Source organism: Odontesthes bonariensis, chromosome 16 (assembly GCF_027942865.1).
Source record: "Odontesthes bonariensis isolate fOdoBon6 chromosome 16, fOdoBon6.hap1, whole genome shotgun sequence".
NCBI classification, from domain to species: Eukaryota; Metazoa; Chordata; class Actinopteri; order Atheriniformes; family Atherinopsidae; genus Odontesthes; species Odontesthes bonariensis.
Genome location: NC_134521.1, coordinates 32,589,230 through 32,601,476, shown reverse-complemented (window position 1 = coordinate 32,601,476; position 12,247 = coordinate 32,589,230). Strand labels below are relative to the sequence as shown.

General features: G+C 49.8%; 1 protein-coding gene across 3 annotated transcripts in view; it reads left to right on the top strand.

Moving 5' to 3' along the window:
- slco2b1 (solute carrier organic anion transporter family, member 2B1) overlaps positions 1 to 12,247 on the top strand; it is a 175,111-nt gene that overhangs the window by 20,830 nt on the left and 142,034 nt on the right. For all 3 annotated transcript variants that reach the window (XR_012773138.1, XM_075486928.1, XM_075486927.1), the window contains exons 3-5: positions 544 to 681; positions 1,851 to 2,013; positions 2,113 to 2,337. Coding sequence is in view for 2 of the 3 variants with exons in the window: in XM_075486928.1 (XP_075343043.1) it covers positions 544 to 681; positions 1,851 to 2,013; positions 2,113 to 2,337 (526 nt within the window). In the remaining variant the exon portion in view is untranslated. The remainder of the gene's footprint in view (positions 1 to 543; positions 682 to 1,850; positions 2,014 to 2,112; positions 2,338 to 12,247) is intronic.

Below are 12,247 nucleotides of genomic sequence, written 5' to 3'. Positions count from 1 at the left end.
GTCATTATTTACTGAACAAAACACAGAAGCAGTGAGTTAAAAACTAAGTGAACCCTTCCTGCTTCCACAGGAACTCAGAGGGTCAGTAGCAGCCAGGAACTGCTGATCAATGCTCTGATTAACTACTCAGTGTGAGTAGCTCTATAAAAGCAGAAGTTCTGCAGCATTCAGGTGTGTGTTAACACGATGCCAAGGAGGAAAGACATCAGCAATGATCTCAGAGAAGCAGCTGTTGCTTCCCATCAACCTGGGAAGATTATAAGGCCATTTCCAAACTATCTGGAGTCCATCGTTCTACAGAGAGAAAGATTATTCACAAGTGGAAAACATTCAGGACAGCTGCTGGATCAGGGGTTCACTTAATTTCTCACTGCTGCTACCAGCTGCTGGATCAGGGGTTCACTTAGTTTCTCACACACTGCTGCTACCAGCTGCTGGATCAGGGGTTCACTTAGTTTCTCACTCACTGCCAGAGGTTTCCTGCAGATGTTTTCCTGCAGTCAACAGCTGCCACGTTGATACTTCTTCTCCCTCTCTCCGCAGTTCTTCGTGTTCTGCCACAGTATGCTGCAGCTGGCGCAGCTTCTGGTGTCGGGTTACATGAAGAGCTCCATTTCCACCATCGAGAGACGTTACGGTCTCTCCAGCCAGAAGTCGGGGTTCCTGGCCGCCTTCAACGAGGTCAGTTTAGCTCCCGGGAAACAAATCCCCAGAATGTTTCATGTCTTTCACTCTTTGATGAGTATGAAAACAGGAATGCTGTCATCCTTCCATCCTTCCCAAGTCTGAGCTAAAAGTGGAGAAGAAAAGCAAAAAGTAGACAGATTGCACCTTAAATCAGTGGGTTCCAGTCCTCCTTTTCTGTTTTACCTTTAAAATTTAAACAGGATTTTCCCAGATCTTTCCTCCCTGGACTGCTTTAAATCCTGATGTTGACACAAAGAACAGGCCTCACTGAGGAAACGTCTGACTTTGTTTACGCTGAGAAAAAGACAATACAGCGTTCATTCCATGGAGTCTCTGCAGGGTAGTAAACTCTGCAGGACCAGATGTTTTCCAGCTGCATTTGTGATGATTTAAAAAATGAACCCTGATCTTCAGGAGCTCATCGACACCATCCCCACAGTCAAACACGGCGATGGCAGCATCGACCTGAGGTGATGTTTCACAGACACAGACTGGCATTTCAGGCAGGAGGGAGGAAATAAAGGGCAACCCTGAGGGGAAGCTCTGGGAGCAGCGCAGTAACCCTGAAAAAAGCCTGGATCTGATCCCAGAAAAGCATTTCTGTCGGGGCCGGGAAACGTCTACAGGTTTCCAAGAAGGTTCCTTCAACAAAAAGCTTTAAATCTGTGGAAAACTGTGTGGGGATTAACGAGAAAGAAGACCACATAGAGCATAATGTGAATGAGAAGAATCTAGATTTTCCATCTCTGAAGTTGCTCCTGACCTAGGACCTCAACCTAGGATTTAGAAACCAAAATAAAGGAAATAAAGGGCAACCCTGAGGGGAAGCTCTGAAAGCAGTGCTGTAACCATGAAAAAAGCCTGGATCTGATCCCAGAAAAACATTTCTGTCGGGGTCAGGAAACATCTACAGGTGCCTCGCTTGTTGGATCATTTCCAAGAAGGTTCCTTCAACCAAAATCTTTAAATCTGTGGAAAACTGTGTGGTGGTTTAATGAGAAAGAAGACCACGTAGAGCATAATGTGAATAAAAAGAATCTAGATTTTCCATCTTAGAAGTTGCTTCAGTACTGTAGTGAAATCAACCTAGGATTTAGAAACCGGAATAAAGGGAAGGATGAAGGGATCCCATCCAGATGCTTGGCTGCTGTGTGTGTGTCTAGGTTGGGAACACCATCCTCATTGTGTTCGTGAGCTTCTTCGGAAGTCGTGTCCACCGCCCACGGTTTATCGGAGGTGGAGCTCTGCTTTCCTGCCTTGCCTCGCTGCTGATGGCGATGCCGCACTTCCTCAGCGGACCATACGAATACACGGACTTCCGCACCTGTGAGACCACACAAAGACACAAACACCTCCACTGAACAGCGTGCATAGCAAACGCATTTCCTGATTTAAGCGTGCTTGTTGCCCTCTTTGCCCCAACAGCCTCTGGTGGTAGAAACTCAAGCCTTTGCGAGTCTCTGAGCACCGTTGTCACGCCGTCCTCCAATCAGACGTGCCAGGAGCAGGAGAGCCCCGCCCAGCAGGTGGTCTACCCTATGCTGCTTCTGAGTCAGCTGCTGCTGGGTATCGGGGCCGTTCCCATCCAGCCTTTCGGCATCTCATACATCGACGATTACGCCAGCAAGAAGAACTCGCCGCTGTACCTCGGTAGGAGGCAGGAAGCCATGTTTTAATCACACAATTTATACCTGATATGTAAAGTTTAAAGGCTTAAAGGTTGTGGTCGAAACAAATACCAAGAATTACAGAAAATATCCCTGCAAGTGTGAAGCCTGATGTCCCTCCTGTCGGCGCCCGTAGGTGCCTTTAGGTGCCTTCAGGTGCCTTTAGGTACCTGTAGGTGCCCGTAGGCGCCTGTAGGCACCCGTAGACGCCCTTAAATGCCTTTAGGTGCCTTTAAGTGCCCGTAGGCGCTCGTAGGTGCCTTTAGGTGCCTTTAGGTGCCCGTAGGCGCCCATAGGTGCCTTCAGGTGCCCGTAGGTGCCTATAGGTGCCTTCAGGTGCCCACAGGCGCCCGTAGGTGCCTTTAGGTGCTTGTAGGTGCCCTTAGGTGCCCTTAGGTGCCCGTAGGCGCCCGTAGGTGCCTTTAGGTGCTTTTAGGTGCCCTTAGGTGCCCGTAGGCGCCCGTAGGTGCCTTTAGGTGCTTGTAGGTGCCTTTAGGTGCCTTTAGGTGCCTGTAGGTGCCCTTTAGGTGCTTTTAGGCGCCCGCAGGCACCCTTAGGTGCCCCTAGGTGCCCTCTACGTGCCCTTTAGGTGCCAGTAGTCGCCCATGGGCGCCCATAGGTGCCAGTAGTCGCCCATGGGTGCCCATAGGTGCCCGTAGGTGCCTTTAGGTGCCCGTAGGTGCCTTTAGGTGCCCATAGGTGACCTAGGCGCCCGTAAGTGCCCGTAGGCACCAGTAGGTGCCTTTAGGTACCTTGAGGTGCCTTCGGGTGCCCGTAGGCGCCCGTAGGTGCTTGTAGGTGCCCCTAGGTGCCCGTAGGTGCTCGTAGGTGCCCGTAGGCACCCGTAGGTGCTTGTAGGTGCCCGTAGGTGCTTGTAGGTGCCTTTGGGTGCCTTCAAGTGCCCGTAGTCGCCCATAGGTGCCTTTAAGTGCTTGTAGGTGCCCTTAGGTGCCCGTAGGTGCTTGTAGGTGCCTTCAGGTGCCCGTAGGTGCCTTTAGGTACCTTTAGGTGCCCGTAGGATCCCGTAGGCGCCTATAGGTGCCTTTAGGTGCCTGTAGGCGCCCATAGGCACCCATAGGTGCTTTTCGGTACCTGTAGGTGCCCATAGGCGCCCTCAAGGTGCCCTTTAGGTGCCCATAATCGCCCATGGGTGCCCGTAGGTGCCTTTAGGTGCCCGTAGGCGCCCGTAGGTGCCTTTAGGTATCTTTAGGTGCCTTTAGGTGCCCGTAGGTGACCTAGGCACCCGTAGGTGCTTGTAGGTGACCATAGGCACCCATAGGTGCCTTCAGGTGCCCGTAGGTGCCTTTGGGTGCCTTTAAGTGCCCGTAGTCACCCGTAGGTGCCTTTAGGTGCTTGTAGGTGCCCTTAGGTGCCCGTAGGCGCCCGTAGGCGCCCGTAGGTGCTTTTAGGTGCCTGTAGGCGCCCATAGGCACCCATAGGTGCCTTTCGGTGCCCGTAGGCGCCTTTAGGTGCTTGTAGGTGCCAGTAGGCGCCCGTAGGCACCCATAGGCGCCCATAGGTGCCCATAGGTGCCTTCAGGTGCCCGTAGGTGCCTTTGGGTGCCTTTAAGTGCCCGTAGTCACCCGTAGGTGCCTTTAGACGCCCGTAGACGCCCGTAGGTGCCTTTAGGTGCTTGTAGGTCCCCGTAGGCGCCCTTAGGGCCCTTAGGTGCCCCGAGGTGCTTGAGGCGCAGGCCTGTTTTAGATTCCCTTTTAATCCTTATTGACCAGGTGTTGGTTCTGGAGCTCATTTCAAGTTTGTTTAAATTAAAAACATTTAAAAACAGCCAGACAGACACGTTCTTACAGACCTGATATTATGATTCCTGCTGTGTTGAACACTCAAGAAAATAACTTTAAATGTATTTCCACGTGATTAAATGACTTTCTTTTAGAATGAAGCCGCATTGTTGGACACATTTAGTTTACATGGGTTGGATAAAGATTTTCTAATATATTATTATTACCGTAAAATCAGTTGGATCAACTCTATTAAACAAAACTGGAACCAAATATGGCACATTAATTGGACAAACACATTTTGAATTGGAGCAAGCAGCAGTAAATAAGTTTGATTAAGTTTTTATTGGTGTATTCAGAGTTTCCACAGTTCAGTGTTACAGTTTATCTTCACAGATTTTCCTTTTCTCAGGCTTATAAACACAAATCCGTCTTTATGCTACAAACACGACTTAAACAGGCTATTTCACAATAAAGTATGATTATAAATGTAATTATTATGAGTGAAGCTTTATGTGGCTCATTGATCATAAACACTGAGCTCGTGTTTTTCTGCTGCTGCTTTGGCTTCATGTTGAGGCTCAGTTTTATATATATTATCCTCAGCTGAATTTAACCGACCAAATGCTACTCTGTTGTTTTCATTGTGGCCCTCGGACAGTTTTAGATGGTCTAAAGTTTTTTCATATCTGGGTCTCGAGTGTAAACACAAATGGTTAAAAGCTCTGTAAACATCCCGGCTCCGAGTCGTATTTCCTTTCTGCTGCTTGTAGGGGGGATAGTTTTGGGTCATTTGCCCACTGTCAGTCGCATTCAAGGGTATGAACAAACAACCTATTTGGTAATTTTGCCTGGAGGACTTGTTGGGAAATTCATGCCCTTTAACCCATCTGCTTCAGCTTGGGTCTAAGATATGAGGCAACAGTGTGACTGACCTCCCCAACAGGAAATACTGATAGTTTATATGTTGTGTCAGTACACAGAGAAACAATAAAAAACTGTTTGGCTGCAGGGAGTGTTGGGGAGTGACAGGCAGTAAAATAAAATGCTGTAATGTTGACTGCTGCTGTTGGTGAACTCAAAACCTGTTTAAGGCTGCAATAAGTGAGGAAATCTGATGTATTCTCTGTCCTCTGATCAGTTAGACCAAAGTTTCCACAACTTAAGGTCATACACAACAGACAAAATCTTTATTTCTGCTATTTCAGATGTACAACATTCAGCCCTCATTTCTTTCTATATTTCCATAAAAACGGGAAACAGCTGCAGTGATTTACTGAAACATGTCCAAACATGAATATAAATACAGTAAATGAGGCAAAAACAGAGTTCTAAGGAGCTTTAAAGTGAATATTTGGTCTGAGCTCCTTCATTCTCTGAGGTTTGAATGGGTCAACAAGAGGAAGTGTCCAGGAGAAGTAACCCCAGGAAGGGTCTGTCTCAGCTGGTGAGGGGTCAGGGGACAGGAAGAGAGGCATGAACAAACAAACAGTGATAACTGCCTCAGATCTCTGCAGGGAGACGAAGGGAAACACTGAAGGCTGATTTATGGTCGGAAACCAGGTTGTCTGCGTGTGTGTCGCAGTTAACGCAGACATGCCCCCACCCCTTACGCAGACACTCTGGTGCATCTCCCCAAAATTGTAACTCACCGCAGACAGTGCCGCAGACATCGCCGCAGGGAGGAGAGAAAGGAGGCCTCTGATTGGTCAACTCTACATCCGCTCTACACTATGCGTATTTCAGGTTTGCTAACGGGCTAATGGTGACGCTAACCGTGCTAACCGTGACGATTCTTTCGCCTCTCTGCCAGCTCCAGTAGTAGCAATATTTCTTCTATTTCTAGATCGATCAGCTGCATCTCAATCAAAGTGCGCATTCGTCCAGTCGCCATTGTTGTTGAATGACCTCCGTAACCGTAACACCCACAATCCTAGCTTGTTCGTGATTGTCCCTCTTGCGTTGTGGCGTGGGATTAACATAGCGCAGACAGCGCTTCAAAAGTAGGCATAAATCAAAAATAACTGCGTCGTGTCTGCGACAAGCTCACTACGACACACTGCTGCGAGAGTATAGACGGCCCTTGAGACTGAATGACAGTGGCATGCAACAACCATCTAAATATAAAAGTCAGACAGAGGAGAGTCGAGGGGAGGTGCCCAGTGAGTATGAATAAAAGGATTAAAAAGCATTACAGCAGATGAGCCGAGAAAAGACAAAAAGACCAGTTTTTCTGCACCTCAGACAGAAGATTCCTCATTCTGGCGATAGTTAAAGGACGAATCATCTGAAGTAACTCAAAGGCTCCTCACAGTATCCTCAGAGTACTGCATTGTGAAAACATGTGGAAAGAGACGGTATTAGTCCAAATACAGTTTGGTGTAAGAGGAGTCGTGTTTTCTGAGTGTATCCCGGAAGTGTTACAGGGTTGAGAGCCTGTTCATCAGAATCAGAATCAGAATCAGCTTTATTGGCCAGGTTTGACTAAACAAACAAGGAATTTGACTCCGGTAACTTCACTCACAAAGTACAACACTCAACAATAACATGAAATAATAAAAATTAGAAATGCAGAACAGTAAGAGTTGAATTGATTATAAATATAAATAAATAGAAACTATGGGTGGGAATGCTATTCCTGGGTGTTCAACAGAGTGACTGCTTGGGGGAAGAAGCTGTCTTTGTGTCGTCTGGTTTTGGCAAGCAGTGCCCTGTATCGTCTGCCAGAGGGGAGGAGATTGAACAGTTTGTGACCAGGATGTGAGTGGTCTGCAGAGATTTTTACTGCCCTTTTCCTGGCCCTGGACCGGTACAGGTCCTGTATGGAAGGGAGGTCAGTTCCAATAAGCCTCTCTGCAGCCCTAATTGTCCGTTGCAGTTTGGTCCTGTCTCGTTTGGTGGCTGACCCAAACCAGACAGTGATGGAGGTGCAGATGACAGACTGGATGATCGCCGAGTAGAAAGTGGTCAGCAGCTCCTTAGGCAGATTAAACTTCCTTAGCTGTCTCAGGAAGTATAACCTCTGCTGGGCCTTTTTCTGGATAGTGACAATGTGGGGAGACCATTTTAGGTCCCGTGAGATGGTTGATCCCAGGAACCTAAAGGAATCCACATTGGACACTGTGTCGTTCTGAATGGTGAGTGGGGGGAGTTGGGGGGGGGGGGGGGGGGGGGCTTCTCCTAAAGTCCATTTTCATCTCCACAGTCTTCTTGGGGTTAAGCTCCAGGTGGTTCTGACTGCACCACTGGACCAGCTGCTCCACCTCCTGTCTGTAGTCAGACTCATCCCCATCCTGGGTCAGACCAATGACAGTGGTGTCATCCGCAAACTTCAGGAGTTTTACAGATGGGCTCTTTGAGGTGCAGTCATTTGTGTAGAGGGAGAAGAGCAGTGGGGAGAGGATACACCCCTGTGGGGCGCCTGTACTGATAGACCGGGTCTTTGATGAGGTACTCCCCAGTCTGACATGCTGCTGCCTGCCTGACGGGAAGCTGATGATCCACTGACAGGTAGAGGCAGTCACTGATAACTGAGTGAGCTTCTGGTGTAGGAGTTCAGGCATGATCAGAATCAGAATCAGAATCAGAATAACTTTATCAATCCCTTGCGGTAAATTATTTTGTTGCAGTGCTCTTATTTACAGGAAAATAAAGATTAATAGGAATAAGATAGGGAAAAAAATAAAATAAAAATAAAAATATAATAAGAATAAAAATATCAATATGTACAAAAATAGAATAAACAATAAACAATAAACAGTATTTACAATGCTACTCAGTAGCTAATTATTATTGTTATGACCGGGTTATTGCACATGGCGAAGTGATGTCAGAGACTGGAATTATACAGTTTGATGGCCACAGGCAGGAAAGACTTCCTGTGGCGCTCTGTGGTGCAGCGTGGTGCAATCAGTCTCTGGCTGAAGGTGCTTCTGTGGCTGACCAACACATTATGAAGAGGATGTGCAGGATTGTCCAGCATGGATTTGATCCTGGACAGCATCCTTCCGTCTGACACTGCTGTCAGAGAGTCCAGCTCCTCTCCGACAACGTGGTTGGCTTTGCGGATGAGTTTGTTCAGTCTGTTGGCGTCCTTCACCTTCAGTCTGCTGCCCCAGCATGCAACAGCGTAGAGGATGGCACTGGCCACCACAGACTCATAGAACATCCGCAGCATTGTCCGACAGATGTTGAAGGACCTAAGCCGCCTCAGAAAATAGAGACGGCTCTGGCCCTTCCTGTAAAGGGCGTTTGTGTTTTTTGTCCAGTCCAGTTTATGGTCCAAGTGCACCCCTAAGTATTTGTAGTCCTCCACCATGTCCACGTTGACCCCACAGATGGAGACAGGGGTCACTGGGGCCTTACTCCTTCTCAAGTCCACCACCAGTTCCTTGGTCTTTGCCACGTTGAGCTGCAGATGGTTCTGCTCACACCAAGTGACAAAGTTGTCCACCACACCCCTGTACTCCGTCTCATCACCATTACTGATGCATCCAACTACTGCAGAGTCGTCAGAAAACTTCTGAAGGTGGCAGCTTTCTGTGCAGTAGCTGAAGTCTGTGGTGTACAGGGTGAAGAGGAAGGGAGAGAGGACGGTCCCCTGCGGGGCCCCGGTGCTGCAGATCACCTTGTCTGACCCACAGTGCTGCAGGCGCACGTACTGTGGTCTGCCAGTCAGGTAATCCACAATCCAGGACACAATGGGGGCATCCACCTGCATCGCCGTCAGTTTCTCACCCAGCAGAGCCGGCCTGATGGTGTTGAATGCACTGGAGAAGTCAACGAATGTGACTCTCACAGTGCTCGCTGGCTTGTCCAGGTGAGCGTAGACACGGTTGAGCAGGTAGATGATGGCGTCCTCAACTCCTAGTCGGGGCTGGTATGCGAACTGGAGGGGGTCCAGAAGTGGTCTGACCATGGGCCGGAGCTGTTCCAGGATGAGTCTCTCCAGGGTCTTCATAATGTGTGACGTCAGTGCCACGGGTCTGTAGTCCTTATGGCCGCTGGGGCGCGGCACCTTCGGCACAGGAACGATGCACGACGTTTTCCACATCACAGGGACCCTGTGAAGACTCAGGCTCAGGCTGAAGATGCTGTGGAGGACTCCACATAGCTGGGGGGCACAGACTTTGAGCACCCGGGGGCTCACACCATCCGGGCCTGCAGACTTGCCTGAGTGGAGTCTGCTCAGCTGTCTCCTGACCTGATCAGGGGTGAAAGTCAGTGGAGAGGTGACAGGAGGGGGAGGGGTGGAGGTGTTATGCCGGAGAGTGCAGTCAGCCTGGGAGCCGGGGGAGGAGGTGTGAGGGGGGCCATCACTGGAAGATGAGAGGCTGTGGGACGGGGGAGGGAGAGAGTGGGGGGTGGGTGCTGGCTGCAGGTGAGCAAGGTTCACAGAGTCGAATCTGTTGAAAAACAGATTCATCTCGTTGGCCATGTCCACACTGCCATCCACTCCTCTGTTGCTGGATGGTCTGAAGCCAGTGATGGTCTTCATTCCACTCCAGACCTCTCTCATGTTGTTCTGCTGGAGTTTCGACTCCAGCTTCCTCCTGTACTTATCCTTGGCCTCTCTTATCTTCACTCTCAGCTCCCTCTGGATCGTTCGCACCTCCTCTCTGTTGCCAGCTCTGAAAGCCCTCTTCTTATTGTTGAGAATGTTCTTTATGTCCTTTGTCACCCACGGCTTGTTATTTGGATAACAAAGGACTGTCTTTGGTGGGACGATGGTGTCAACGCAGAAGTTTCTGTAATCAGAGACACACTCTGTGAGCCCATCAATGTCCTCCCCATGCGGCTCACAGAGCGTCTGCCAGTTTGTGGCTTCAAAGCAGCCCTGCAGGGTCTCATTGGCCTCCTCAGACCATCTCCTGACAGTCTTGGTGGTTGCAGGCTGGCTCTTAACCACAGGCACATAGCAGGGGTCGAGGTGAATCAGGTTGTGATCTGACCTTCCAAGTGGGGGGAGAGGAGAGGAGCTGTATGCATCTTTAGCATTAGCATACAGCAGGTCGATGGTTCTCTCCTCTCTGGTGGGACAGTTCACATACTGTGTGAATGTGGGGAGTGTTGTATCCATGGTGATGTGGTTGAAATCACCCGAGATAGCAATGAATGCACTCGGGTGTTGAGTCTGTAGCCGGGCTATGGCTGAGTGGATGGAGTCACTTGCCGACGTCGGGTTTGCAGAGGGGGGGACATAAACAGCCACCATGATGACCTGTGTGAATTCCCTGGGCAGATAATATGGTCGTAGTCCAACGTTCAATATTCGGGTCACAGAGATGCTCCTTGATGGTGATGTGAGCGGGGTTGCACCATCGGTTGTTCACGAGAACGGCGAGCCCCCCACCTTTGCTCTTTCCGCTCCTGGTGCAATCTCTGTCAGCCCGAACGGTGTTAAAGCCCTCTATGGAGACGTTGTCATCAGGAATATCCTGGTGCAGCCATGTCTCCGTGAAACACATTAAACTGCATTCCAGGTACTCCCTCTGACTCCGGGCCAGCGCTGTCAGCTCGTCCATCTTATTCCCCAGGGACCGCACATTTCCCATAATAAGCGAGGGGAGACACGGCTTAAATCGCCTTTCTGTGATTCTCCGTAGTCTCAACCCGTCCCTTTTCCTGCGTTTCTTCTTTCCTCCTCTGCACCCCCGATGTGTTCTCCTCCGTAGCTCCGCTGGGATATCAGCTGGTCTTTCCGTTAGGTCTGCCGGCCTCAGGTCGATCAGCTGTTCTCCGGAGAAAACAATGCGGACTCGATTCGCTGCGATACCGGAGTGAAGAAGTGTCACAGCGAACAGAACAGCAAAAACTTGCACTATCCTCATGTTGAGAGTTTGAGGTTTAAGTTAAATAAATAGTGTAAAATCAAAAGTTTAGAAAGACACAAAAGTAACAAAAGTGGTAAAATACGCGAAAGTAAACGGGAGCGACTGCAACAGGCTGCACACGAGTTGACGCATGGGTCCTGTTATGTCGTTCAGATGGCACAGCATCAGTCTTTCAAAGGATTTCATGACCACAGACGTCAGGGCGACAGGCCTGTAGTCATTCAAACCTGAAATGGAAGATTTTTTGGGGACTGGGATGATGGTAGAGCTTTTGAAGCAAGAGGGCACTTCACATAGTTTCAGGGACCAGTTGAAGATCTGCGTGAAGATTGGCGCCAGCTGTTCAGTACAGATGCGCAGACAAGAGGGTGATACGCCATCAGGTCCTGGAGCCTTCTTGATCTTTTGTTTCTGAAAGAGACTGCGCACATCCTTCTCACAAATCATCAATGCAGATGGGGGGAGGGGGTTGGGTGTTGAGGGGAAACACATTGTACGTGATGGGTGTGATAATGGGTGCTTTTCAAACCTGCAGTAAAAGTCGTTCAGGTCATCAGCCAGTCTGGGATTATCACCAGGGTGGGGGGATGGTTACTGGGCTAATGAATGTGTGTGAGTGTGAGTGTGTGTGCATGAACATGCAATACACATAGATGGTCCCACATAATAACCATGCTTAAATATCAGTGTATAGTGTCACAACCCCCCCCCCCCCAGCAATCAGAAGCAGGCCAAGAGGGCCCCCAGACCCAGGCCACCAACAGCCCCCAAGGAGCACAGAACCCGGGAAGCCCACCATAGGGACAACCACGCATCCCCCCAGAAGACAAAAGAGGAAGCTCCCGGACAGAGCCCCCACAAGCATCGGGCAGAACCCCCCCGGCGACCAGAGGCGGCAGCCTACCAGCCCCGCCAGGCCCCCGCCACCCAGACATGGGCCGCGCGCCGGAACCGGCCCCCGCGAGCCACCCCATAAATCATATAAGAGAAAAAATAAATAAAATAAATAATAATAATAATAATAATAATAAAATAAATAAATACATACATAAAGAAAAAACACATCCACAAACACTCGCACAGCACATGCATCCATCCCCCACCTCCGCTGGAGTGTGGCATAGCGGGCACATCCGGGGGCCAGCAGCCCCCCAGCCACCACAGACCCCGAACCAGCAGGACAACTCCTCCTCCTGGCCCCCCCGCCCCAGGCAGCAACCAGGCAACAGGGGCGTGGGAAGACCCCTCCCCTCTCCCCTCTGCCTCTTTGATATTTTCTAATAGTGAGCATTTAAAATTGAGGGGCAAGCAACCTTGTGGA